Genomic DNA, 26,005 nt, shown 5'->3' on the forward strand with positions numbered 1-26,005 from the left:
GGGGTCGGAGATGCTTCCTTCTGTATGTTACATACTTTGCACAAACCTAATATACCCTTTTTACCCTACGGGTACAGGGTATAAAAATGATGAGCCGATATATGTTTTGAAAAGTTGTTTACACATGTACAAATTGTACTTTGTTTTTCACAATGTATTTTGTATGCTTTTTTATTACTCATTACAATATTTATTTTGGTGTGTATATACTTGTAATATAGACCCATATACATATATACTATACTTGTGCATAAACACACAGAAGCCAGCATATATACATAAATGAAAACTCACCCTTTGCTGTCATTTGTCAATTGTTCTACATAGGTCTTGATCATATAAATCAGGGTTATCCTTAATTTTATAGGCACAGATATAGCCAGAAGGCCTTCGCCGCTCTGGCTATACATATATTTTTATATGTATCAAATTTTGTGATTGTAGATTAATTCTAAATTACAAATCTTAAAATAAACAATAATATAGATACATTTGGACAGATTTTGGATTTTTTCAGTTGCCATAGAAATCGTATCGTTGCTATAATGTTATATTTAAAAACTCTGCATATCCAAAACTTAGTAAATAATTTCATATTGCGGTCAAAGGTAATGAATAAATATCATTTATCATGTACTATTAATGATAAATACTTATAATCATTTAGCAAAGATTTGGAGAATAAAATTTAAATGTATTTAGAATGGAGATTGATGCAGATTGTATTACTGCTCTACAGATTAATAATTTAACTCATATTGAGACTAATTAAATCAGACCTGTACATCGAAACGTTGATTCATTAAGAAAACTTCTTTGATTTAGAAATGCTCCACAATAATCTGCTCTCCAAAAAGTAACAAGAATATTATAATACTTTTGTACGATGGCAAGTACTATTTGCAATAGATGGTTAAAAAATCGATTAAAGCTTGTTACCTGCCAAGGCGACATATCAATGGCTTATTTATAGCCAGAACGTAATCAGACATCGTTACACAATAAACACACGTTACGTATACGCTCGGTTGCACAATCTGTTGAAGACATTTACAATTTTTGTCCTAGTCCTAACGAGAGCGTTTGCTTTCATTCGGATGTTGTGAAGGCAGTTAAAAATAAATGCTACACCGCAGACTTGATGAGGCGTGTTATTTTTTTGAAGCGGTGGCAACAATTAACGCACATACATATATAAGTATGTACATTGTATGTATATATGTACATATCTACGCAAATGGAAGCGCAGGCCTAAAATTCACATTTTTGTACCTGTTTATGCATTTGCCAGATCCAAAATAGCGCATATACTTGTAGTTGTGTAGCATGTACATGTGAGTGCGCGTGTGCTTGTGTGTGTGTCTTACATTGCCGGCAAAGTGCACTTTCCTGACAACTGCCAACTACTTATGTTGCTGCCACTGACAAGGCGATGCATTCAGTCAGTCAGTTGCTCAGTCACTCAGTCACTCAGTCATTCGCCCAGTCTTCGAAGTTCACACAACTGTGGGGGAATGTGTGCCGACGGCATAAGCAAATGCAGCGCTGTGGCATCAACATCAGCAGTCAGTAGCAACAACACCAACAGCAGTGGCATCCAGCAGCAGCAGCAGCAGCAACGACGAAGGTGTTAAGAAAGCCATTTCACCTGCTAATGAGTGTTGGTAAACGTGCCAGTATATGTGCGTATCTGTGTTTGTAACTGCCAGTCCTTGTCTTGCCTAGACTTAAGCTGAAGAGCAAACAAAAATGTTTTTATGTTTGGGCATGTCAACAGATTTACTGTTCCACTGTGGATGGCCCCCATCCTCCCTTCCTCCCTCCCTCCCCGCCACCAGTTTGTTGTGTGCAGAAGCATTTTGCTTAATTAGTTACAAACAGCAAGAACAGAAAGCTCGAACACATCCCCCCACCTTTGACATAAAGGGGACATGGCTACGAGTCTCTCTATAAATCGCCTCTGGCCGCTTAAGCTTTCAGCTTGATTGTTTCGAGTATTTTTCATCTGAAAAACAATATATCTCTATATATATAAAAGACTGCTTGGCGATCAACAGCCCAAACGGTAAAAGCTAGGAAGCTGAAATTTAGACAAATTAGACAACAAATTTTAACAATTTTCTTGGAGCTTGAATTATTGGGGTTTTAATATTAAGTTACTTTTTTGTATTTATATACAAAAGTTCATGCAATGCTATTATTTAACTTTTCAGAAATTAATTTGTCAGAAAACGCACAATTTAAATCCACAAATTTATTATTTATTATTTTAGAAAATTCACAAATTAATTCTCGATTTGCCAGCGCTTAGGTACTTGGTATGAGAATCACAGAGGAAGGCACCCACAATATTTTTATTTAATTTATCAGAAATTTCACAATTCAATTTCACAATATTATTATTTAATTTTTCACAAATTTCAAACTTAATTCTCGATTTGCCAGCGCTTAGGTACTTGGTATGAGAATCACAGAGGAGGGCGCGCACAATATGTATTTTTATTTAATTTATCAGAAATTTCACAATTCAATTTCACAATATTATTATTTAATTTTTCACAAATTGCACAATTTAATTCTCGATTTGCCAGCGCTTAGGTACTTGGTATGAGAATCACTGAGGAGGGCGCCCACAATATGTATTTTTATTTAATTTATCAGAAATTTCACAATTCAATTTCACAATATTATTATTTAATTATTCACCAATTTCACAAATTAATTCTCGATTTGCCAGCGCTTAGGTACTTGGTATGAGAATCACAGAGGAGGGCGCGCACAATATGTATTTTTATTTAATTTATCAGAAATTTCACAATTCAATTTAAAAATATAATTTTTATTTTTCATAAATTTACATTCATACAATATACATATGTACATAGGTATGTAAATAGTATGTATTGTTCTATATGCCCTAGCTTTCGGAACGAACCAAAGTAATTTACTATTGGCAGTTCCTTTAGAAACATTAGAGAGTGTCGGATGAAAAATATCATATTGTAAATAAACTTATAATCTTCATTGTAAAACGGACAGGACCTGCTAGTATAACATAAACTAAAACTTATATAATATTGGAGAAATACCTAATTTAAACCTTTTCTCGTTTACGAGTTAAGCAAGAAAATTAATAAAATATTAAAGTGTGGGTCTTGCTAGGATTTTACGTAAACAAATAACAATTTGTTTCCTCGATAATGAAAGTACCTTTCTAATCCCAAAATCCACGTGATATTTTTATTAATTTTGTTCCCGTTGTGCTTCTAAGAAACAGTTGCTTTCAGACAGTTTGAAAGGGTTAGTTTAAATACGAAGATGATGAATATTTAAAGAAAAACTTCTGTTTAAGAAATAAATAAGCTGTGTATCGTTTTAACTTTTGGCTTTTATCTATTTGGTTTGAACTTTCCTTTCATTTGCAGAGAAACTCAAAATGCTAGACATTACGCGAGACAAGCCGGTTAAGGTCGCTGTTAAAGTGGCAGTTCCGGTGCGCGATCATCCCAAGGTAAGCAAAAGCCAAGCAAATTGAGCAGCAAGACATCCTTATCATATTAACCTTCCCCTATTTTCCCCCAAGTTCAATTTCGTTGGCAAGCTACTGGGACCAAAAGGCAACTCAATGAAGCGACTGCAGGAGGACACAATGTGCAAAATGGCTGTGCTGGGGCGCGGCTCGATGAGGGATCGCCGGAAGGAGGAGGAGCTGCGAGCCAGTGGAGACAGCCGATACGCCCACCTCTTTGAGGACCTACACGTGGAGATTTCAACATTCGCGGCCCCGGCCGAGGCACACGCGCGCATTGCCTACGCCCTGGCGGAAGTGCGACGGTTTTTGGTTCCGGTGAGTGCCCACAATTGTCTGTGCGGACAGGCATTAAAATCATCCTTGTCCTGCCTTCCCAAATGATTAAACTTGTTCCCATCGGTGCACACAAAGCACCGTAAAGTTTTCTTGAGTACACACAACATCTTAAAGTATGCTTGAGCAAAAACTTAAAGAAGCTGCAACAGCTGCAAGCAGGAACTGCTTCCAGCAAGGACTCGTTATCGAGTTGGCGTGCCGTGTTAGTGTTCCTTGGCATCCAGTGCCCGCCCCCTTGCGCCCTTGTAACTGCGCTAACTAAATTGCATTGTGATGTAATTACATTTGCCGTGCTCTCCTCTGCTCTGCTCTGCTCGGCTCGGCTCCACTCTACTCCACTCTGCCCATCCCGGCATCTTCACTGTCGTTCCTTGTGTCCAGTGCATGGCTTCTATCACGCCATAGCATGTGCATCGACCATTGTTGGGTTTCTCGCACTCGAGATGCAAACAATTGCCGCTTATATAGTATACTTCGGACTCGTACAAGCAATTTACCAAAGTCCATTTTGCGAACAATATTTCTTCATGAACTGGCTACAGGAACATGAAAAACATAACGATTATTAACCAAAGTGCCAGTCATGCACAATTTTATGATCATTTATTTCTTCAGAAATCAGAAAAATTGCATGATGCCCAAGCATAGACAAGAGACTATTATGGGGAAGAAACCCATATAATGTCATAATGTTTAGCCATCCCGGGATTTTTATGTGCAAAATCATAAAAAATAACATTTTAAGAGAAATGAGGCACCTGAGATAAATTTCGCCAAAACTCGGTTGCACGAACTCAGTTTCCAAGAACTAAAATAGTCATAATTAAATATGTTACTAGTAATACTGATAATACTAACGATAAATTGTGAATACTCGATTATAAGATACAGTGAAAACACCCTTAACGGACACCTCTTTTAACCGGACACCCCTCTTAGATGGACACTTCTTCTTTCTAGAACATTCGTTTTGGTGTACTTTTTAGAGCAAGTTCGCCTCCCTTGTGCGGACACTCTCTTGACCGGACGCGTACCTTTCGGTAATGGACGTTTCAAATGTATGCAAAATAGTTTCTTATTTTCATACCCTGTACCCGTAGGGTAAAAAGGGTATACTAGGTTTGTGCAAAGTATGTAACATGCAGAAGGAAGCATCTCCGACCCCATAAAGTATATATATTCTGAATCAGCATGACGAGAGAAATCGATCTAGACGTGTCCGTCCGCCTGTCTGTCTGTCCGTCTGCCTGGATGAACGCAAGGATCTCAGAAACTATAAAAGCTAGAATAACCAAAGTTGGTATCCAGATTCTCCTATGTCCGAGAAAGGACAAGTTTAATTTATTTTTTGGAATTTTCCCTCCCTTCCCCCGCTACAGAATTTTGTCAATACCATCCACATTTCAAAAGTTACATTAACAATACCAATACTAGTCTACTTTTGTTTCAAATTTGATCTAAATCGGTTAATTCTAAGAATAGTTAATAGTGAAACTAATTCTCTCCAGTACAACCCCCCCAAACTGAAGCAACAAGTTCGCTCCTCTTCTTCCTCTTTTTACTTCTGCTATGGGCGCATATAACTCAGTGACGGAAGTTTACCTGGGTAACGACTGTAGCGTTCTCTCTTGTTCATATTGCTTTTAGTTCTATCTGAAATTTCTGAGTATCCTCTTAACCGGACACTCCCCTTGGCCGGACAAAAGTTGATCGACAGTGAGTGTCCAGCCAAGAGAGGTTTCACTGTAATATACTAATTCGCTGCTCAGGCAATTGAATATTTATGCTCAAAATATCCGTGGTTAAGCATGTCAAAGAATTTCCTTCCGTCCGGCACTTCAGCACGTAATTCCCGCACTTACAGTGAAGTGTGATCGAAGTGCTTCAAGCCTGGATTATGGTAAAATTTTAATTAAACAATTAGTTGTTTTGTTTGCTGTCTATGCTTGCCATTCATTGCAGATTAATTGACTTTGGATTTATAATTAAAGCGTAAACAACAAGTTCCGAGGCCTCACTGGCAGGGAAAACAAAGCGACCACTTTGTAAACAATAAATGTTTACACGCACAGTTGAGGAAAGTTTTGGTGGCCCGAAATATGGCACAATATATTTAGCCAAGTTGTGTTGTTTGCCTAACTTTCTGTTGGCCACACATCACACACGCACCACAAAGGGCAACCACTCCATGCAACAAACATACATACACACATGTATGTAGTAGTCAGACACATTTATGCAAATGTGGCACACATCCGGTACTCCAATATATCGGCGACCTGGTGACACTTTGATACACAGCTGTCAATATCATAAACTTTCTCTGCTACGCCCCGCCCCGTCCACTCTGTCCATTTTAGCATTCATCTGATTAGAAATTTGCATACAAATTTGCTCCAAAATTGCTGGGGTCTATCTAGGCTTAGGCCTTTTGAGCCTCTGCACTGCACCACAGCCCCATGTCAAAAGGAAACTAACAGTTTTTCGGCACACTCACAAACAGATGTAGAATGCGTAGTTAAGATGAATTTCCTGTGATTTGTACAATGTTTGCGTTCGAGAAGGAAGAATCTCGTAGATGAGGAATCTTAGATGGCCGTTTCGGACACGATGTGTGTGAATTGTGTGCAATTGAGGCACTTTATCAACGAGAATTTTGTGACGGTTTTATCAAACAAAAGGAAACAATAAAACAACACAAAGACACAAACACACTTGAAGAATATTGAGCTTAGAAACAATAGTTACTTGGCCAGCTTTGGACGCAAAATGAACTGCTCAGCCGCTAAGTAGAACAGAAATCTCACTGACACAGACACTGATACTACCGCCAGACTTGGCATCCCACATAATGATTTCTGCAGAAGCAGAGACCTAGAAGAGGAGGAAAGCACAGAGCACCTATTCTGTCACTGCCCTGCCTTAAGCAGGCGAAGATTAGCTACACTAGGGCGACCACTTCTTAGCAATCTAGCAGAAATACACAGTATTGAGATTGCGAGCTTAATCAAATTCCTCAAATGTTCCAGGTGGTTTGGGGCGAACCATCATATCATCTCCAAAGAGATTATATGGCATCGTAGCGGGCCTCCTTTGGCCTATTTAGGCGGACCATCGCAACCTAACCTAACAATAGCTACCAAATCGTTACAAAAGCATCAAGTACGCCATTAGTATTCAAGTTAGACTTATTAAGGTGACTTCAAACTAACTCAGTATTGTTATTTTTAAATTACAACAAAACAAAAATCTGAATTTAAATCAATTTCAATTGTCTTTTAAAATGTTCTAAAAAGTTTCACAAAACTTGACAAGTACGAGTAAATACTATATCTATATATTTTTTTATTTATTGAGATGATTTGAATAATTTTTATCAGTTTTTTTCAACTTTATTCTCTTATTTTTGTTTTAATAACCTTCATTGATTGAAAAAGTATTTTAAAACGTGACAAAGACAGCAGCCTTAAAAATGGAACCCTAGGGATATGTTATACTATACTTATTTTCAATTTTGTTTCAAATACTTTTTTTTATAACCTGCTCTCCAGACCCAGGAAGAGAAGACTGAAGAAGTGCCATCCAAAGGCTCTCCACACGAGATCCCTTGTGTAAAATATATAGAATAAATCTTAAATATATGTCCCTATTAATTTTCAACTAGCTTAAGCTGCCATAATGGTAGCAGAATACTGGTTTAATAAATTGTATATATGTAAATAAAATTGATCGAATAGACCGTTACTTTATTTGTAATTCACTTTTGCAAAAAGTATTTTTAAAATGGAACCCTAGGGCTATACTTATATACTACACTATGCTATACTTATTTTCAATTTTTTCTAAAAAAAAAAAAGTATATACAATTTATTAAACCAGTATTCTGCTACCAATATATCAGCTTAAGCTAGTTGCATATTAATAGCAATTTTTGTTCAATGAATAAGTACCTACATACATATAGTATATGCGGGGAAAATCGTTTGCGATTGTTAATTACCTTCACGAGCATTTTACCTTTTTAAGGATTATATACAAGTAGTTGGCGCAATTTTTATGTGTTATTTGTAAACATTTTTTTAATTACAAATAACTAGTCATTTTATAATATTTTTCATAAATAATTAAATTATCAAAAATATTGAAACGCATATGTGAACTTAAATAAGAAACGTGTTGAATGCTGAATACACGAGCTCCCTTCGAGTGCAGGATATAAAATTCAATCCAGGCGTTATTGAATATTAAAATTTTATTGCTGTATGGCTTTCATATTTAGTTGTATTTAATAAATAAATAAATGCAATCAAGTTAAGTTGCCCTAGATTTTGGAAAGTACAAATGGGAACTGAAGTACAAGATGAGAAAACTAAAGTGCTGTCGCCATAGACTTTACAAAGCCATTTAATTAGAAGTGTAGCTCGAAGAACCCTTCAAAGTTATGCCTCCACTTAGCGGTGTTTTGAAATTAAATAACTCGTTGTTGTCTGCGGGCACGTACACGTGCATCTTATATATTCGCCACATTAGAGCTGTTAATTATGGGGCATTCAGACACAACTTGGTCCAAACAATGCTGGCTTCTGCGCACCTGCGTTACATAAAAAGCTAAAGCAACCAGCAAGGATGCTCCTCCATTGCTGTATCGTACATAATTGTATTACCCACATACTTTTATATATGTACATACATACGTTTGTATATCCGAATGAATGGATATATACGAGTACTATACAAGTATATACACACGCACTTGAGCGCCCAAACGCACGAACACGCCCGCAGACACACACACACACACACATGTACATCTCTCACGTACTGGACGGTGTGACATGGCCGGCCTCGCAAACTTTTAATTGACATCCAATAAAATTCGCATTTATTACGCGTAGAGAAACGGTTGAATTAAATTTAATTGCTCAGCGAAGCATGAGGCCGTGTCGTGCTGCTGTCCTGCACAGAGGCGCCTGCGGGCGTGCCTGCAAATTGCAAAGGACGCGTCGCCGCACTTCAAAAAGGACGAACGCTAATCTCCACTGCATTCATTTGGTCATCTACTTTGTAGGACTACCACGACGAGATCCGGCAGGAGCAGATGTGGGAAATGCAAGCTTTGACGTCCACGCCCACACTCAGCCACCTCGATGACTCGCAAAGCCCCACCAACCGAGGTCTGGGCGGCGGCCTGGCCGACATGGACACATCGAACGACGACAAATCGGACAACGAGGCGAGCGTCAGTGGCATGGATTGCATTTCACCCGACAAGCTGGACTGCAGCCAGTCCTGTAACAGCAACGAACACCATCAGCCCACGCACTTCCATCAGCTGCTTCAGGCACATGGTCATAGCCATGGCCATGCTCATGGACATGGAGCTGCCACAGCAGTAGCTGCTGGTCTAACAGGCGGCTGTGGGGATCACATGCCTGGACAAACACCATCCGCGGCGGCAACGGCTTGTAAGTAGCAGCTCTTGTACAGGCGGGGTAGAGTGAAATTCTAATTGAACCCTTCTAGTGCATACCACGGCTATGGCGGTCGCACTGCAGCATCAACTGACAGCCGCTGGCATCGGCATTGGTGGTCTGCTGAAGCCAGCCGCGGGCACAGGTGCGACCATGGCGGGCTTGCCCTCCACACAACCCAATGCCAGTGGCCTGCAAATGCCCGGAGACGCCGATCCCACCACATCAGCATTAACACTACTCGACCCACCTGGCACTCTTTTGCACCCCGCACTACGCAGCGTCAAGGCAATTAACATAGGTGATTTATAGCGACCCGAGAAAAATAACCTACAGCTCTTAGTTTATAGCCTCCTTTCCAGGTAGTGGATTGGGCCGAAAGCGACCGCTTCTGGGCGTCCCGCGCACCGGCATGAATCCCACAAAGCGCACAGTAATGAGCCTCCTAGCACGCGCCAAAAACTCGCAGTCCTTGCATTCCGTACGCAGTCCGGTAGTCACCACCGCCAGCTTCGCCGAGTAAGTGTTCTAGCTTAATTATTTCCAATCTTTTTTAACAGGTATTTTGACATTTTAATTGTCAGGGACCACAAATAATGAATATTTTGTTTGTTTTTTTTTTAACGAAAAAATCATACACTTATGGTAACTTTGAGAAAGCGAGGAGTTTACGGATATCCTTTTTCATTTGTGAATTTTTTTTCGCTCACAATTTAATAATTCATTTTGAGTTTTACTTAAAAAATTATCCAATAATCATTAGTAATGAGCAAAACAATAGCACATAAAAAATAATGATTATGCTTTGAGTTTTAATTTTTTTAATTTAATGAATTGTAATTATTTCTTTTTTATAAGGATTGAGCACAAAATTTATATATATCCTTAAATTAATTATTAAAAAATGTGTGCTTTGACTCACTGATTAAGTATATAAAGTAAGTATAAGTATATTAATTTTGTCCTTTATCCTTAAGAAAAAGACAAAAATACAGCTTCAATTTTATTTTTGATAAAAAAAAACTCAAAGCATAATCATTTTTTTTTCTATTTTTTGCTCATCAATAATGATTATTGGTCAATTTTTAAAGTAAAACTCAAAATTAATCATTAAATTGTGAGCGAATGAATAAAATTAAAAAATAATCATTATAACTATAACTTTTTCAGAACACTTATAATGATTACAGTCCCTGATAATTGTACTTTGCAATAATATTAGATCTATCAAGCTATCGGCTACCACTTGGTGGTTAGTTAGAACTCACCATCAATGCCATCGATTATACACCTAGCCTTCGCTTAACACGACCACTTTTAACTCGGTCTAACACGCTTAAAAATTTCCTACCTTTTCTCTTTTAACGCGCTGAAAACCTCGTTCTTACACGATAGAAGTTGACAAATATTTAAAAAAAAAAGCGTATTACTTTAGCTCCCTGGTTTTTGTTTGTCGGGAATATGTCCAAGAATATGCTATAAATACTACCTAATCTGAATTTTAAAATCAAAGTTACCAGAAACATACTATTACGCGTATTTTAGGGGATTATCATTTCGGATACAACAGAAACTGACTCCATCGGTGTAATCAGTACTGGAAAAAAATTTCACATTTCCCTGAATTGTTTATTTTAGGAGACAACATAAAATGTATATTGGTAGAAGTTATGACCAGCGGTTGTTTGCATCCGCAAAACGCTTTCTTTTCGAGAAAGAGGAAAAAGAAAAAAAATTTCAACACGGAAATGTCAAATGACAAATGGTTCTCAAATAGTTCTGAAATTTCTTTCTTTTCGAGAAAGAGGAAAAAGAAAAAAAATTTCAACACGGAATTGGCAAATGGTTCTCAAATAGTTCTGAAATTTTATATTTTTTACACTTCAAAATATTTTCCGTTTTTAGAAGATGAATCTGTTAATTATAAATGTTCAACACTTGGAGTAACTTTTTGTTAATTCAGAAAATGTTTTTAAACAGTGGACATTTTAAAAGCAAAACTTGTTTGTGCATTTGTCGAAAGCTAGGAACGTAACCCTATATTTTGTATGGACACGATTTCGCTTAAAACCTCGTAGGTTTTCCAGGAACGCAACCCCCGTGTTAAGCGAGGACTAGGTGTATTAAAAATTAATTTATATTAAATTAAATATTATCAATTAAATTAAAAAACAATAGTTTATTCTAAATGCCACTATTTCATTTGTTTTGTCGAATAAGATAATGCTCATATCATTATAAGAACCATCAGTAAGAAGAACCATCGTTAGACCATTAATATTTTCTACACCCTTTTCCGAATTCGATTTATTTGTGCGGAAACGAAATTGTTCACAAAAACGAATAAGATATCGACAGAATTCTAGATCTAAAAAACAACATTAGAATCGATATTAGAGAATACTTTTTAAATTGAAAATATTTAACAATTTATTTATAATTTGATTCAAAGCGGATTTTATAACATGCCTGAGAGTATATTTCGATTATATTTCTTTACAGTCCCATACAAATGCTGGCCTCGCCATTCATAATTCCACACCAGACTGTGGATCAGTCGATCATAGCATTGCCCAAGGAGAGTCTAGCCCAAGGCGTTTAACACTACGACTTCTACAAGCCGCGCACTGATGGTCCAACCTGACCGACTACGATTTGCCCCGCCTCCTTCTTTTAAAGACACAAAATAATTAAGCTAACGAACGAACAAGACACCATTTTTGAAATACAATAAAAGTCAAATGGAATCGAATCGAATCGAATTGAATAGAATGTGCCGATTTGAGAGCACGCTTCTTTCTTGATCAAAGGATGAATGATCGGTTTTGGTAGTGAATTATTTCTATGCGCTATATGGAAATTGATGAGCGGACCTTTAGGGACTAACTGTAAACTTTACTGTACACGATTATTAAGCTTTCGAGGACGAAATTATTCATATTGAAGCACTTGCAACAGCCAAGCTAACTGAAATCATTGGGTGTGTCTTTCGAAGGCGATGCTTTTGTTTAATAAATGAAGGTAATATGCATTTTTAAGACGATGTTTTATTTCAGAAAACGAAAAAGTTAAATACGAAAATACAATTTTAAAAAAGGAAAACCTATAAAGAGAAGTAAAGCAAAAATAAATTAGTGTCAAATTAAAAACAACTTCAAAAAACAGATAAAATGTAAACGAAATTACTTTAAATAAATTACTTTAACATATACATACAAATACAAATAAAAATATATACACAAATAAATATACTATATACATATATGTATACATATACATAATTAAATCTATATTTAATACGTTAGAGACATAAATGGAGCAACTAAACAAAAACCACACAAATTGATAATAATTTTTGAGTATTTTAAAACTAAACTGCGGCTCTGTATTTAGTGGTAGAGGCAGCATTGAAATGTCGCCACAACAGATTGGCAGCACATCGATCAGATTTCCAAAAGAATACTTGAAAATTTTCAAAAATCTCTAGCACCTCCTATCCACAAGGCCGAAATTAAAGGACAACATTAAATAAGTATAAACCGATAGGTATATGTAAATAACAGGCCTGTCATACAAGTATTTTGAAAGTATACTCCAACTTTACACGAAACTCAAACCATCCTAGAGTAAGAGCAATATGGATACACACAAGGTATTACACAAGGTAGTTCTACAATTGCAAGAATGCTCAAAAGTCTCGGAATTTGATTTCGCACAGTTAACCCACCGTGTTCTGCTTACTTACAATGAACAACAACAGCAACAACGTGTTAAATATCTTCTGTTAAAGCGAATTCGTAGGCGAATCATTCGGTTTCAGATCATTGCACCAATGCAGTCACAAAACATCGAAGTTACATTTTCCGCTTCCCGGTTCCTGCTTCTAAGTAGTCCCACAAATTATTTTAATCAAGAACCAGCCTGCACTGATTGTGAGTAGTTGAAAAAAAATAAAACTTGTCCGGATCAAATAGAGCCTTATGAGTATTATCAACAATTTTTGGAAATTCCCAATAGGTTAGTCAATTTCTATTTAATTTTATTGCGACTTACTCAACACACGCAGGCACACGTTTTTAAATTTTGGTGTAAAAAATCCGCTTAAAATCCAGCCGCTTTGTCGCTTTATGGAAACAAAGGGGTTTATTCAAAATATGTAATCAATTATAAATAGTTACATAGAAACTAAACAAACGAATTAAGTTAATAAGAGATGTTATTTTGCAGTTGGAAGCATTAATCCTAACTGTTTGGACAATTTCTATTAAACAATTACAAATAAAAAAGATGAACAATACTTAACGCTAAATACAAGTACACACATAATAAAGATGAATGTATGAATGTTTATTCAAAATAAACCAACACTTATAAGCAAAGCCCCTCACGGATGCACAATAAAAAGTTTGAAAAAGTGAATTAAGCATTTGTGCACTCAAGAATAAAGTTCTAAGCCATTTAATTGATAAATGTTTAACAGTTTAATCAAAAAACAAAAACAAAAACCAAGCAAAGCAAGATACTTATTCATATATCGATATGTATTCCAAGCAACCGTGTTAAGTCCAAAGTTCATAACGATATCTATTTAACGTGCATATTTAGATGAATTAGACAATTGAATACATAGACCAGAAAAGTTGCAGTAACAAGCAACAGTAACAGTAACTCCAAAACACCTTTGAGCTATTCGAAAATAAATGCATTAATATATTTTAAAAGAAATAATTCGACACAACCGACTTTTCCTTTTTAACCGATTGCTCAATTTCAGCTTTCTGTGAATATTAAAAGAAATGAATAGATAATATTAATTTGGTGTTAATATTGAAAATTCTCTATTGTTGTTTATTTACGGTTTATATCCTTTGCGAGGAATGATCAAATCGGGCAGGTTCCTTTAAGTTCGACTAAGAATTACTGAGAAATATCTTTAAGCTGGACATCTGAACTTCATTAAAATAACCCAAAGATTTTCTAAAAGTAAAATTTAAATATTTTTGTATAAGAACATTAAAACGTTTCGCAGCTGGACCCTATATTGGAACAATCATTTCTCCATGCCATTTGAAAATGGAAATATGTATGGATTCCTTGTGACTTCAGCCTTTAATATTCCCAATGAAATAATGATTTCTTTTTATTAATCTCCCCAATTTGTAAATTTATTTACGTGCTTAACAGGTTAACTGGCAGAAATGTTAAGCAAAACATATTCAATAATAAATTGATGAGCAAATTTATTTAATCGTATTCTAACGACCCAGATCCTTTTTGCGAGTTAATTGGAGATGATAAAAAACTTCAACATTCTACCTGCCAACTTTTCAATCAGAATTAACCATTTCTTGGTGAAAAATGTGTTCACAAAGAAACCAATGAACCATGAAAGCCCTAAGTCGATAATTTGGGGATAATTTTGTTTCGCTGCCGTTCGTCGTTTTGAATTAAATGCGAAACCCTTGTGTTTTATGTTTGAAGCGTTTCGCCTTAATGAACGTTTGGTCTGAAGATTGTTTGAACTTCGTAAAGTGCTGAATTTTATTGGACTTGACCGTAGCCTCTTAACTTAATTTCATAAAATAGGTAATAAAAAGGAAGCATAATTATTAATAAATATTTATAAAGTGAAGCAACAAAACGTATCTACCTTGACAATTGTTATCGCATCTCTATCATAAATTGTCGTCTGCATACTTTATTTTACTGGCGTTGCAAACATAACGTTAAAGCTAAAATACTCTCTCCAGAAAAAACTCGAATAGAAAACTTGGTGTGTCACATTTACATAATTATTACATTTATTGATTGCCTTTTCGGCGCGCTCGTAAATAAAAATTGTGCAAATGCTGGCATATACGAGTATGCCCCAGCCTCAGATATTTTTGTGGTAGAAACGGCTGTGAAGAAGGAAAAAAAAAATTAAGATGGATCCCCATTCGTGGCAAACGGAATGCTGCAATCTGAAAGATACTTTTGGGAGCATTTCATGTTAAGTATTGTGTGTACGCAGAAAAAAATATTTGTACCGCTTATAAACGTCCTCGAAGGATGTGTTTTATTGCCACATTTTATAAGCCATTAAATTTCATTGATGTCACCATTGAGTAGTAAAGTGACGATACAATTTTATTTTTTGTGCGCATTTATGAGGCTCCGGATGGCAAGCGAAATGAAAATCATGAAAACCAAAAATCTTTCAAAACAAAAATTCACATTTGCCGCGCCATCCACAGAGCTTCTCACCTTTGTCAACGCATACCCGTACAATTTATCTACTCTTTTTATCGATGTATAGATATTATGTAGGAGAGCTGTAAATTTGGCTATTTTCCCGCCAGCTCTGGAGATTTTTGTATGCTGATGGCGGCTGTCAGAATTGAAAGCGTTTGTGGAAGTAAAGCCACCTACTTTTACTAACAAAAAATCCTAGAATAGAAATCCTTCAGCTTTTTACTGAACCTTTTACCTTCATGGTATAGTTAAAAATATATAAATGTGTTAATATTTTTGATCCATATTGATCCAACTGTGTTTTTGTCTGTAGTACTTGTTTGTTGTCGTGTCGTTTTTATCCCTAGGATTTTCTATTATAGTTTTGATAGAGAAATGTATAATCCAAATAAGTATATCGTTAGATTTAGGGCGGTAAAAAAAATTTGACCAAGCACGTGCATTTTCGCAAGAAAAACTTCATCTTCACAAACTGGAACGAAAGAGTTTTAGGAGTTAGAGCCCTAGTTCCTTTTTGGGAATGATATCAAAGAAAAATTAAGGCCTTCCAGCTTTATATTTGTTTGGCATTTTCTAGCTTTTTTTTCTCCAATTTTGGCGACACATAACCCAAATATACTGTTATATTTAGGGAGGTACAACAAAATTGACCAATGCATTTTCTTAAGAAAAACTTCGTCCTAACAAACTGAAACGAAAGAGTTTTCGGAGTTAGAGCCTAAGTTTCCTTTTCGGAATGATATCAATGAAAACTTAAGGTATTTCAGCTCTATATTTTTTTTGGCATTTTCTAGCTTTTTTCTCCAATTATTGAAGGAGCTTTTGGGCGACACATAATCCAAATATACTGTTATATTAAGGGCGGTAAAATAAAATTGACCAATGCATTTTCTCAAGGAAAACAAACTGAAACGAACGAGTTTGCGGAGTTAGAGCCTAAGTTTCTTTTTCGGAATGATATCAATGAAAACTTAAGGTATTTCAGCTCTATATTTTTTGGCATTTTCTATCTTTCTTTCTTAAATTATTGATGGAGCTTTTGGAGACACATACTCCAAATATACTTTTATATTAAGGGCGGTAAAATAAAATTGACTAATGTACATGCATTTTTTCAAGAAAAACTTAATCTTAAAAAACTCGAACGAAAGAGTTTTCGGAGTTAGAGCCTAAGTTTCCTTTTCGGAATGATATCAATGAAAACTTAAGGTATTTCAGCTCTATATTTTTGGCATTTTCTAGCTTTTTTTCTCCAATTATTGATGGAGCTTTTGGCGACACTCAAGAATTGGCAACACTGGTCTGTTATGAATATATACTATGTGTGAAAGCTTACAGTACGTACATATATGTATATATGTATAAGTGTGAGCGGGAGGGCTGCGAAGCTTTATGATTTAGAAGTAGATCGCTCGACGTTCTAATCAAACAAGTGCAAGTGAAAAAGCTTTGGAACAGATAAAAAGGTATTTACATACACTTACTATATATACGGCAAGCGGTAGACATTCAGAATTTAGTTATTGAGCGACTCGCTCTCTTGCAAGTCAGACGATTTACAAAAAATGTCTCCGCCCGACGGTTCCTCAAACGTTTTGTCCACAAGTGGCGACAAATATTGTTTCGCCATCGATCGTGGAGGCACCTTCACCGATGTGCTATGCATCTGCCCTGGCGGTCGTGTGCGGACGATGAAGCTGTTGTCAGAGGACCCGGAACGCTACAGCGATGCCCCGCGGGAAGGGATTCGTCGCATACTAAAGGAGGTAAGCACGCCGGCCAGCTTATACCTTGGCGCTAGCTTCAGAAGTTGACTTTTTGCAGGAAACTGGGGCTGACCTGGCGCCCTCCGGACTCGTCGATACCTCTAAGATTGGTTGGGTGCGCATGGGCACCACTGTGGCTACAAATGCGCTCCTCGAACGCAAAGGCGATCCTGTGGTCCTGGTCTGTAACAGTGGCTTTCGCGACCTCCTCTACATCGGCAATCAGGCACGACCAAAAATATTCGACTTAAACATAAGAAAACCTGAAAATCTGTACAAGACCGTCGTCGAGGTTGACTGTCGCATAGTGCCGGAGCAGAGGGACCGCTGCCAACTGAGTGCGTGTGTAGGCTGTCTTGCGAAGACAATTTATTGATTTCTTGAGAATTGTTTTTGTTTTGTCGCAGCACACAACTGGAATGTTTTGGAGGGCGTCGCTGGCACTAAATACTTGGAAATGAAGTCAGTCGATGAGGCAGCGGTGAGGAAATCTCTCGCAGATGCCCTCGAGCAGGGCATCTCCTCCGTAGCTGTGGTGCTGGCCCACAGCTATGCCTGTCCGGAGCACGAGCGTCGCATCGGCGCCATCGCTCGGGAGTTGGGCTTCAGCCACGTCACCCTCTCCCATGAGGCCATGCCAATGTGCCGATTAGTCGCTCGCGGTTACACAGCCTGTGCGGAGGCCTACCTGACACCTCATGTGGATCGCTATTTGGCCAGGTGAGTGCTGATGTATGCCGTTCCTCTAATCTCGGTGATTGCCGTGATTGTAAATCGAGCCTAAACCTACATAGTTGCAGTGACCAAGCAAATTCCGACTACACAAACAAAACAAAAAGAGGGGGCCACAATAATAAAGATAAAATGCAGTCAACACGAAAAAATAGCTTACGAGAAGCTAATTTCGCTAATATTAATACATACATCACATACATATATATATGTATGTATGTAAATAGGAGCGGTAGAAGCCAGCCTCAATAACACAAGCACACTAGACTAGCAAAAAGTTTGGGTACGCCGACACGTTTTACACTAGCGGCCAGAACAAATGACTACCTCGCTAAATGATAAGAAAATCAAATTAAGGCACTGTTTGACATGCAAATAATTGGCAAACTATTTTGTCACATACAACAAATATGGCAGACTTATAAATAAAAAATGCAGATCTCTTGCTTGCAATTAGTTAAAATTAATAAACAAAGCGATAATGTTGGGGTTTGCTTACTCAGGAGAAATAAAACGACAAGTTCTAGATCTATAAACGAGTATGTGATATTATTAATTTCGCTAAATGTGTGAATCAATAACAAATTTTTAATCAAAATGGAAATTAAGTAACATTTCAAAGCGTGTTACAGCAGCTCTACAAAGTTTAAGTGTGAAAGCACTAATATGTAAAGATTATGTAGATATTTTGAATTGATAGTAAATATCTAGAGAGAATGAAACAGTCGAGAGAATCCGACAATGTAATACCCTCTACACAAAAATACTTCCATATTTGTAATTAATAACTTTTCAAGATCAAATTTGAAAAGAAGATAAAGAATTACATAATAATTATATGGAAAAAGTAAAGTTTACTTAGCTTTCAGGTATAGTATTGGCGAAATCCATTAGCTAAGGATGGAGTGTAAATAGAATAGTGTAAATAGTCCAAGTATACCAAGTTTCATAAATGTGGCCTCAGCTGTTCCCGAAATCCAAGCGTTCATACAGACAGACGGATGAACAAACTTGTCCTCTCTTCATGTTAAAAATTGTATATAATTAATGGAGTTGGATAAGCTTCCCTTTGCCTGTTACATGCCTAATATTACCTAGTTTTTATAGTCACACTCCACCCTGATTAGTATTCAATTTTAGTTTAGTATTAAATTAAATTTAATAGGAACAGCAAAAGTGTTTACTTCTACTTGTTCAACAGACTTACACTATCCACCAACAGTTCAAGTTTATGACAAATTTGATGGATAGTTGGCTTAATCTATGAAGTTAAGAAATGGACATAGGTACCTATTACGCGATTTGTATAGGCCACATTTTTAAAGGTGTCAGGTATTTAAAAGAATAATATATATGTAGCGGATTATCAATTGAATGTATACTTACCATACTTTAGATTTTAATGTACAAGTAGTTTTCCACTTCTTCATTTTGGGCTTTACCTCTTTTTACAGCTTTAAGTCGGGTTTCGACAATCAGTTGGATGGCGTGGATGTACTTTTTATGCAGTCCGATGGCGGTTTAACCAATATGGCCAACTTTCGTGGTGCACGTGCAATACTTTCGGGGCCCGCTGGCGGTGTTGTGGGCTATGCCATAACTGGCTCACGAGAAACTGAACTACCTTTGATCGGCTTCGATATGGGCGGTACTTCCACGGATGTTTCCCGCTATGCGGGAATCTATGAACATGTTATTGAGAGCACAACGGCCGGTGTAACGATTCAGGCGCCCCAATTGGACATTAACACTGTGGCTGCTGGTGGTGGCTCGCGCCTTTTCTTCCGCTCAGGCCTCTTCCTTGTTGGCCCAGAGTCGGCCGGAGCTCATCCAGGGCCCGCTTGCTATAAAAAGGGCGGACCATTGACAGTTACAGATGCCAATCTTATACTTGGTCGCATCTTGCCGCAATATTTCCCAAAGATATTTGGGCCGAAGGAGAACGAACCCCTTGATTATGAGATTACCCGAACTAAGTTTGTGGAACTACAGACGGAGATAAATACGCACTTAAAGGCTTCTGGGGATGAAAGGCAACTCAGCATAGAGGAAGTGGCATTGGGCTTCATAAGAGTAGCCAACGAGACTATGTGCAGGCCCATACGCGCACTCACGCAGTCTCGAGGCCTAGACACAGCCCGTCATGTGCTGTCCTGCTTCGGCGGAGCCGGGGGCCAGCATGCGTGTGCCATAGCCCGCGATTTAGGCATTGCGAAGGTGATTTAACTGTCGAGATTAGATTTAAACAAGTCTCATTTCTTAATCTGTTAACATTTAGGTAGTCGTCCACAAATACGCTGGCATCCTTTCCGCTTACGGTATGGCTCTGGCTGATGTGGTGCAGGAGGAACAGGAGCCTAGTGGGTTGGAGTTCTGCGATAGCAATGCGCAAGTCTTAAAGGAACGCATAGATGCCTTGGCCACTAAATGTCATGGCAAGTTATCGGCTCAAGGGTTCCGGCAGATCAAGCTCGAACCCTTCTTGCACTTACGTTACGAGGGCACAGACGGTGCTCTGATGTGTGGTCCCACCACTGGGAATCAAAGTCAAAACGTGTTAACGAGTGCTTATGGCGACTTCTATGCAACCTTCTTGGAGCGGTATCGAACCGAGTTTGGATTCGTGTTGCAGAATCGTCGCATTATCGTCGATGATATTCGTATTAGAGGTCTGGGCAAGAACGAGACACCACCGGAGAAATCCGTCCCCAGGGCGGCAGATGTGACGCCGATATCGGAGGGCACAACCCCTATTCATTTTGATCAGGGAGCCTTCGATGCACTCATTTATTTGACCAAAAATCTTTTAGCTGGTCATAAAATTGTCGGACCGGCCGTTCTTATCGATCAACTGTCGACGATTATTGTGGAGCCAGAGTGCAGTGCCAATGTCACTGATTGTGGTGACCTTGTCATAGACGTCAAGACCGGCGGCAAGCTTGGAATTAATACTGAGCTAGATCCTATTCATTTGAGTATATTTAGCCACCGATTTATGAGCATCGCCGAGCAGATGGGCAGGTAAGCTGAAGTCATTTAAGTTGGATTTCCTTTTCACTTATACCTTTATTCGTAGAGTACTGCAGCGCACTTCCATATCCACGAACATCAAGGAGCGCTTGGACTTCTCTTGCGCCCTTTTCGGTCCAGACGGTGGTCTCGTCAGCAATGCACCCCACATTCCAGTCCATCTCGGTGCCATGCAGGAGACCGTGCAGTATCAACTCCGTGTACGCGGTGAGACGCTGAAAAATGGTGATGTCATCCTCTCGAATCACCCGCAAGCTGGAGGATCTCATCTCCCAGATCTAACCGTCATTACGCCAGTGTTCTATGAGTAAGTGGGCTTCGATTTGAAGAAGTGATCTACTCTTACGTTTCTCCCTATTTTAGAGGACAACCGAGAGCCGTTTTCTTTGTTGCTTCACGTGGCCACCATGCTGATATCGGTGGCATAACCCCCGGGTCGATGCCACCACACTCTACATCGCTGGCTCAAGAGGGAGCCGCTTTCAAGTCATTCCTAATTGTCGAAAATGGCGTGTTCCAGGAGCAGAAGATCATTGATCGCCTTACCACACCAACAGAAGCCAAGGGCGCAGTTGGAACGCGCAACCTCAGTGACAATCTGTCTGACCTGAAAGCCCAAATTGCTGCCAACCACAAAGGTATTCAACTGGTGTCCGAGCTCATCGGTAGCTACGGCCTTGATGTGGTGCAGGCGTACATGACGCACATTCAACAAAACGCGGAGCTGGCAGTGCGGGACATGTTGAAGCAAATAGCTCGCGATACTATGGAACGTACCGGCTCCACGGTGTTGCAGGCAGAGGAATTTATGGATGACGGTTCGCCAATAGTCTTGCAGGTCACCATCGATCCCGAGCACGGCTCAGCAATTTGCGACTTTACCGGCTCCAGCACGGAGGTGTGGGGTAACTGCAATGCGCCGCGCGCCATCACGTTATCGGCGCTCATATACTGCTTGCGTTGCATGGTTGGTCACGACGTTCCACTAAATCAGGGCTGCCTGAAACCTATCAATGTGGTAATTCCGAAGAACTCTATACTGGATCCCTCCGATGGAGCAGCAGTGGTTGGAGGCAATGTGCAGACATCGCAGCGAGTCGTCGATACGGTTCTAAAGGCATTCCGAGTCTGTGGGGCCTCGCAGGGTTGCATGAATAATATCACCATAGGTGATGAGCAATGGGGCTACTATGAGACGGTTGCTGGCGGGGCAGGGGCTGGACCCGGTTGGAATGGAGCAGGCGGTGTGCACACACACATGACCAATACACGTATCACAGATCCTGAAATATTGGAGCTCCGTTATCCAATGATTCTAAAACGTTTCTGCCTACGCACGGACGAGTCTGGAGGTCGTGGATTGTTTGTCGGCGGTGACGGCGTCGAGAGAGATTTACTTTTCCGGAACCCCGTCACCTTGTCTGTAATGACAGAGAGACGCACCCTACACCCATACGGTATGGCTGGCGGAGAGCCCGGAAAATGCGGACTCAATCGAATCATCAAGCACGACGGCCGGGTGATTGCCCTCGCGGCCAAGACATGCATCGACGTCGAGGCGGGCGTATGTGAAGCGTCCGGTTTCTTTTTCAAACATATTTAAATATTTCATATCTTTCAGGACACTTTTGCTATGAAAACGCCTGGTGGTGGTGGATACGGCTGCAGGGAAAGCTCCGACAAAGACAAAAGCTCTTATGGAAATCAAGGACAGGATGCCAACCAAAGGTTTGTTGAAAGAGGAACTGTTTTCGATTACCGTCAAGCACAGGAGTCCGCTTAGTTTTCCTAATTGAAATTTGTAAATAAATTGTTTGTATGACTTAAGTTGTTGTCACGTTTTAACTGAAATATAAATGATGCTATTATAAACGTTTATTCTTATTTATATTGATAAATATTTTACCGCTTAGAAATTTAATAAGCCGCAGTAGCTTGGGAACTTCTACATTCCCCATAAACACTTAAATGGCGTACTGTTTTAATAATAGTGTGATCACCTCAGTTCTCGTTTTTTAGTATTAAGTGCAAATTAAAGTTTTAAAATATGTAATTAGATGAGAGAATATTTATAAATATTTAGAAGAAACAAAGCAATTGTCGTTAATAAATGCCTAGCAGCACAATGAGGCAGTTAAATTCCTCTAAACACAATTTAATTAACAAACACAATGCCAATTTAATGCACCCGCCAATTTAAACGCGCACAACCTTTTTAATACGGTGGCTGGGCAGCACTAAATACTAAAACGATAGGCAGCACTGAGTAACAATTCAAGAGCTCCCTGTTACACGACGTAGCAGGAACAACGGTCTTGTGAATGGTAAATCCTTCATTAGCCCAGTCACTCTATTTGTTTTCGGTTTTGCTCGTAAGCCAACCAATAAACAATTTTCCACGTTTCCAATATATACTTAACCAAGGACATATTCAGATGCCTATGTATCTTTTAATTTAGTGCATGTGCATGTTTTGCATGCAAACATATGTCAACCAGGGCTGCACAATGTAGTAGAAAAGTACCAAGCAAAAAATACCAAGGAATGTTTCGAGTGTTGAAAAACTTACGCAAGACATATCAGCGGGCCACAACGGACTTCCAACGTGTTTGTTTATTATTTTCAAATGCTGCAATTGAGGAGTTGCCTAGGATGGCGCCTCGGCTATGGGCGATTTAAGTCCACGTTGGTGCAGAATGCTGGTCAATACGATGTTGTTGTCATCGGCGGTGGCCATGCCGGCACCGAGGCATGTGCCGCAGCTGCTCGAATGGGAGTTCGCACTCTATTAGTTACCCATAAGCTGGATACCATTGGTGAGATGTCCTGCAATCCCTCGTTTGGTGGTATTGGAAAGGGGCACCTGTTGCGTGAAATAGATGCGTTGGATGGCGTCTGTGCGCGTTGCTGTGATAAGTCTGGCGTGCACTACAAGGTGCTGAACAGACGGCGTGGGCCAGCGGTGTGGGGCCCGAGAGCGCAGATCGACCGGAAATTGTACAAACAGGAGGTGCAACGAGAACTATTTGGAACCAAAAATCTGGAAATTCGCAGCGCCGCTGTGGACAACATTCTAATTGAATCGGACGAAAGCAGCAGCAATAGCGTTCGCTGTGCCGGTGTTATATTATCCGACGGGGAGGTGGTACGAAGCCAATCGGTGGTTCTTACTACGGGCACTTTCTTGCGCGCCCATATCAACATTGGATTGGAGGTGCGGCCTGCAGGGCGGATTGGCGACGCTCCAGCCAAAGCGTTGGGAGAGGCTTTGGATCAGATGGGTTTTCGCATGGGTCGCCTAAAGACAGGAACGCCGCCTCGGCTTGCTAAGAAGAGCATTGACTTTTCAAAGCTTCAACGGCACGATGGCGACAATCCTCCAGTGCCTTTCTCATTCCTCAACCGGCACGTCTGGCTATCAGCCGAAGAACAGATGCCCTGCTATTTAACTTACACGACACCTCGCGTTAACGAAATCGTGCGCAACAATCTGCACGTGAATCGACACGTTACAGAGGAGATAACTGGCCCACGATACTGTCCCTCAATCGAATCGAAAGTGTTGCGCTTTGGAGTAAAGAACCATCAGGTGTGGATCGAGCCGGAAGGGTTCGACAGTGATTTGGTTTATCCGCAGGGCGTCTCCTGCACCTTGCCGCACGCACAGCAAGTGGAGCTTGTGCACGCCATTGAAGGTCTGGAAGAGGCTGAGGTGGTACAGCCCGGTTATGGTGTGGAATACGACTTCATTGATCCTCGCGAGCTATATCCCAGTCTAGAGACGAAACGTGTGGCCAATTTGTTTTTTGCCGGCCAAATTAATGGCACAACTGGCTACGAGGAGGCTGCTGCCCAGGGAATCATCGCAGGTGCCAATGCCGCGGGTAAGACACTGCACACGAACGGCCATCAGCTGACTATCAGCCGTACTGAAGGCTACATCGGGGTCTTGATTGATGATCTCACATCTCTGGGCACCAACGAGCCTTATCGCATGTTCACCAGTCGTGCAGAGTTCCGGCTATCGCTGCGGCCGGACAACGCGGATATGCGACTCACGCAAAAGGGATTCGAATACGGTTTGGTCTCTGAGCAGCGCTACCAACATTTTAAGCACACTGAGCGGAAGATTCACGCAGGCATCGAGGTACTAAGGGGTTTGCGCAAACACAGTAATTTCTGGAGGCAAGCGCTTAGTCTGCCCAAAGCCAAGGCCTCTGTGGAGAAATCTGCTTTTGATATGCTCGGCATACCTGCTGACGATATATCCGTACAGCAAATAATAGACCTCTGTCCAAGCGACCTGAACTGGTTACGTGCGGATGATGATATAGCGAATCGACTGAAGATAGAAGCGCTCTATGCCTATTTTGTGGACGAACAGCAGCGCGATGTTGATGATGTACGGCGAGAGGAGAGCCTCTGTATTCCCACGGACATTGATTATTTTTCCAAATCCCTGAGCCTTTCTAATGAGGAGCGACAGAAATTGAGTCTCATACAGCCCCAAACGATTGCCGCTGCCAGCCGGATTCAGGGCGTAACGCCCTCAACAATTGTGAGAATTTTGAAATATGTGAAGAAGGCAGATGCGGCAAGAATTTAGATTTAGAATCCTAACTATTTTGTTTTCTATGATAAGTAGTAATAAATTGGTTTTTAAAATGAACTGCTAGTGCGAAAAAGTGTTTAGTAAATAGATATTGGATTGATTGATTAATTCTGTTTCCATTTACTCGAAGTCGGAAATGGAAAAAGGCTGATAAACTCACTTCACAACGTACACCTGCCGCTGGTTTATATTGTATGAAGAATATGTTCAATGTACACAGTAAGAAAAATGCTAGAAGATTAATCTCTTAAGTACGGTTTATTTCATAAAATCATAAATGCTTTATGGAAAG

General features: G+C 39.5%; 3 protein-coding genes across 3 annotated transcripts in view; all 3 read left to right on the top strand.

Moving 5' to 3' along the window:
• LOC115625807 (branchpoint-bridging protein) overlaps window positions 1–12,091 on the top strand; it is a 33,437-nt gene extending 21,346 nt beyond the window's left edge. Inside the window, exons 3-8 of the mRNA XM_030520992.1 lie at window positions 3,426–3,511; window positions 3,584–3,847; window positions 8,937–9,333; window positions 9,392–9,640; window positions 9,702–9,858; window positions 11,842–12,091. Coding sequence (XP_030376852.1) covers window positions 3,426–3,511; window positions 3,584–3,847; window positions 8,937–9,333; window positions 9,392–9,640; window positions 9,702–9,858; window positions 11,842–11,941 — 1,253 coding nt within the window. The 3' untranslated portion in view covers window positions 11,942–12,091. The remainder of the gene's footprint in view (window positions 1–3,425; window positions 3,512–3,583; window positions 3,848–8,936; window positions 9,334–9,391; window positions 9,641–9,701; window positions 9,859–11,841) is intronic.
• Window positions 12,092–17,107: 5,016 nt separating this feature from the next.
• On the top strand, window positions 17,108–22,973 carry LOC115633946 (5-oxoprolinase). Its single transcript, XM_030531464.1, has 8 exons — window positions 17,108–17,339; window positions 17,398–17,677; window positions 17,747–18,059; window positions 19,526–20,288; window positions 20,350–21,092; window positions 21,148–21,408; window positions 21,465–22,665; window positions 22,723–22,973. The coding sequence occupies exons 1-8, from the start codon at window positions 17,139–17,141 to the stop codon at window positions 22,882–22,884; spliced, it is 3,924 nt and encodes a 1,307-aa protein (XP_030387324.1). The 5' UTR covers window positions 17,108–17,138; the 3' UTR covers window positions 22,885–22,973.
• Window positions 22,974–23,727: 754 nt separating this feature from the next.
• On the top strand, window positions 23,728–25,770 carry LOC115629944 (protein MTO1 homolog, mitochondrial). The gene has a single exon (XM_030526592.1). The coding sequence runs from the start codon at window positions 23,728–23,730 to the stop codon at window positions 25,705–25,707; it is 1,980 nt and encodes a 659-aa protein (XP_030382452.1). The 3' UTR covers window positions 25,708–25,770.
• The last annotated feature ends 235 nt before the right edge of the window (window positions 25,771–26,005 follow it).

Source organism: Scaptodrosophila lebanonensis, unplaced genomic scaffold (genome assembly GCF_003285725.1).
Source record: "Scaptodrosophila lebanonensis strain 11010-0011.00,11010-0021.00 unplaced genomic scaffold, SlebRS2 tig00000001-arrow-pilon, whole genome shotgun sequence".
In the NCBI taxonomy this organism is placed as follows: Eukaryota; Metazoa; Arthropoda; class Insecta; order Diptera; family Drosophilidae; genus Scaptodrosophila; species Scaptodrosophila lebanonensis.

Coding starts and splice junctions, on each gene's coding strand:
- LOC115633946 (XM_030531464.1), top strand. CDS start 17,139: ATGTCTCCGCCCGACGGTTCCTCAAACGTTTTGTCCACAAGTGGCGAC. Junction 17,678..17,746: donor GAGGGACCGCTGCCAACTGA/GTGCGTGTGTAG, acceptor GTTTTGTCGCAG/CACACAACTGGAATGTTTTG. Junction 20,289..20,349: donor GCGATTTAGGCATTGCGAAG/GTGATTTAACTG, acceptor GTTAACATTTAG/GTAGTCGTCCACAAATACGC.
- LOC115629944 (XM_030526592.1), top strand. CDS start 23,728: ATGCTGCAATTGAGGAGTTGCCTAGGATGGCGCCTCGGCTATGGGCGA.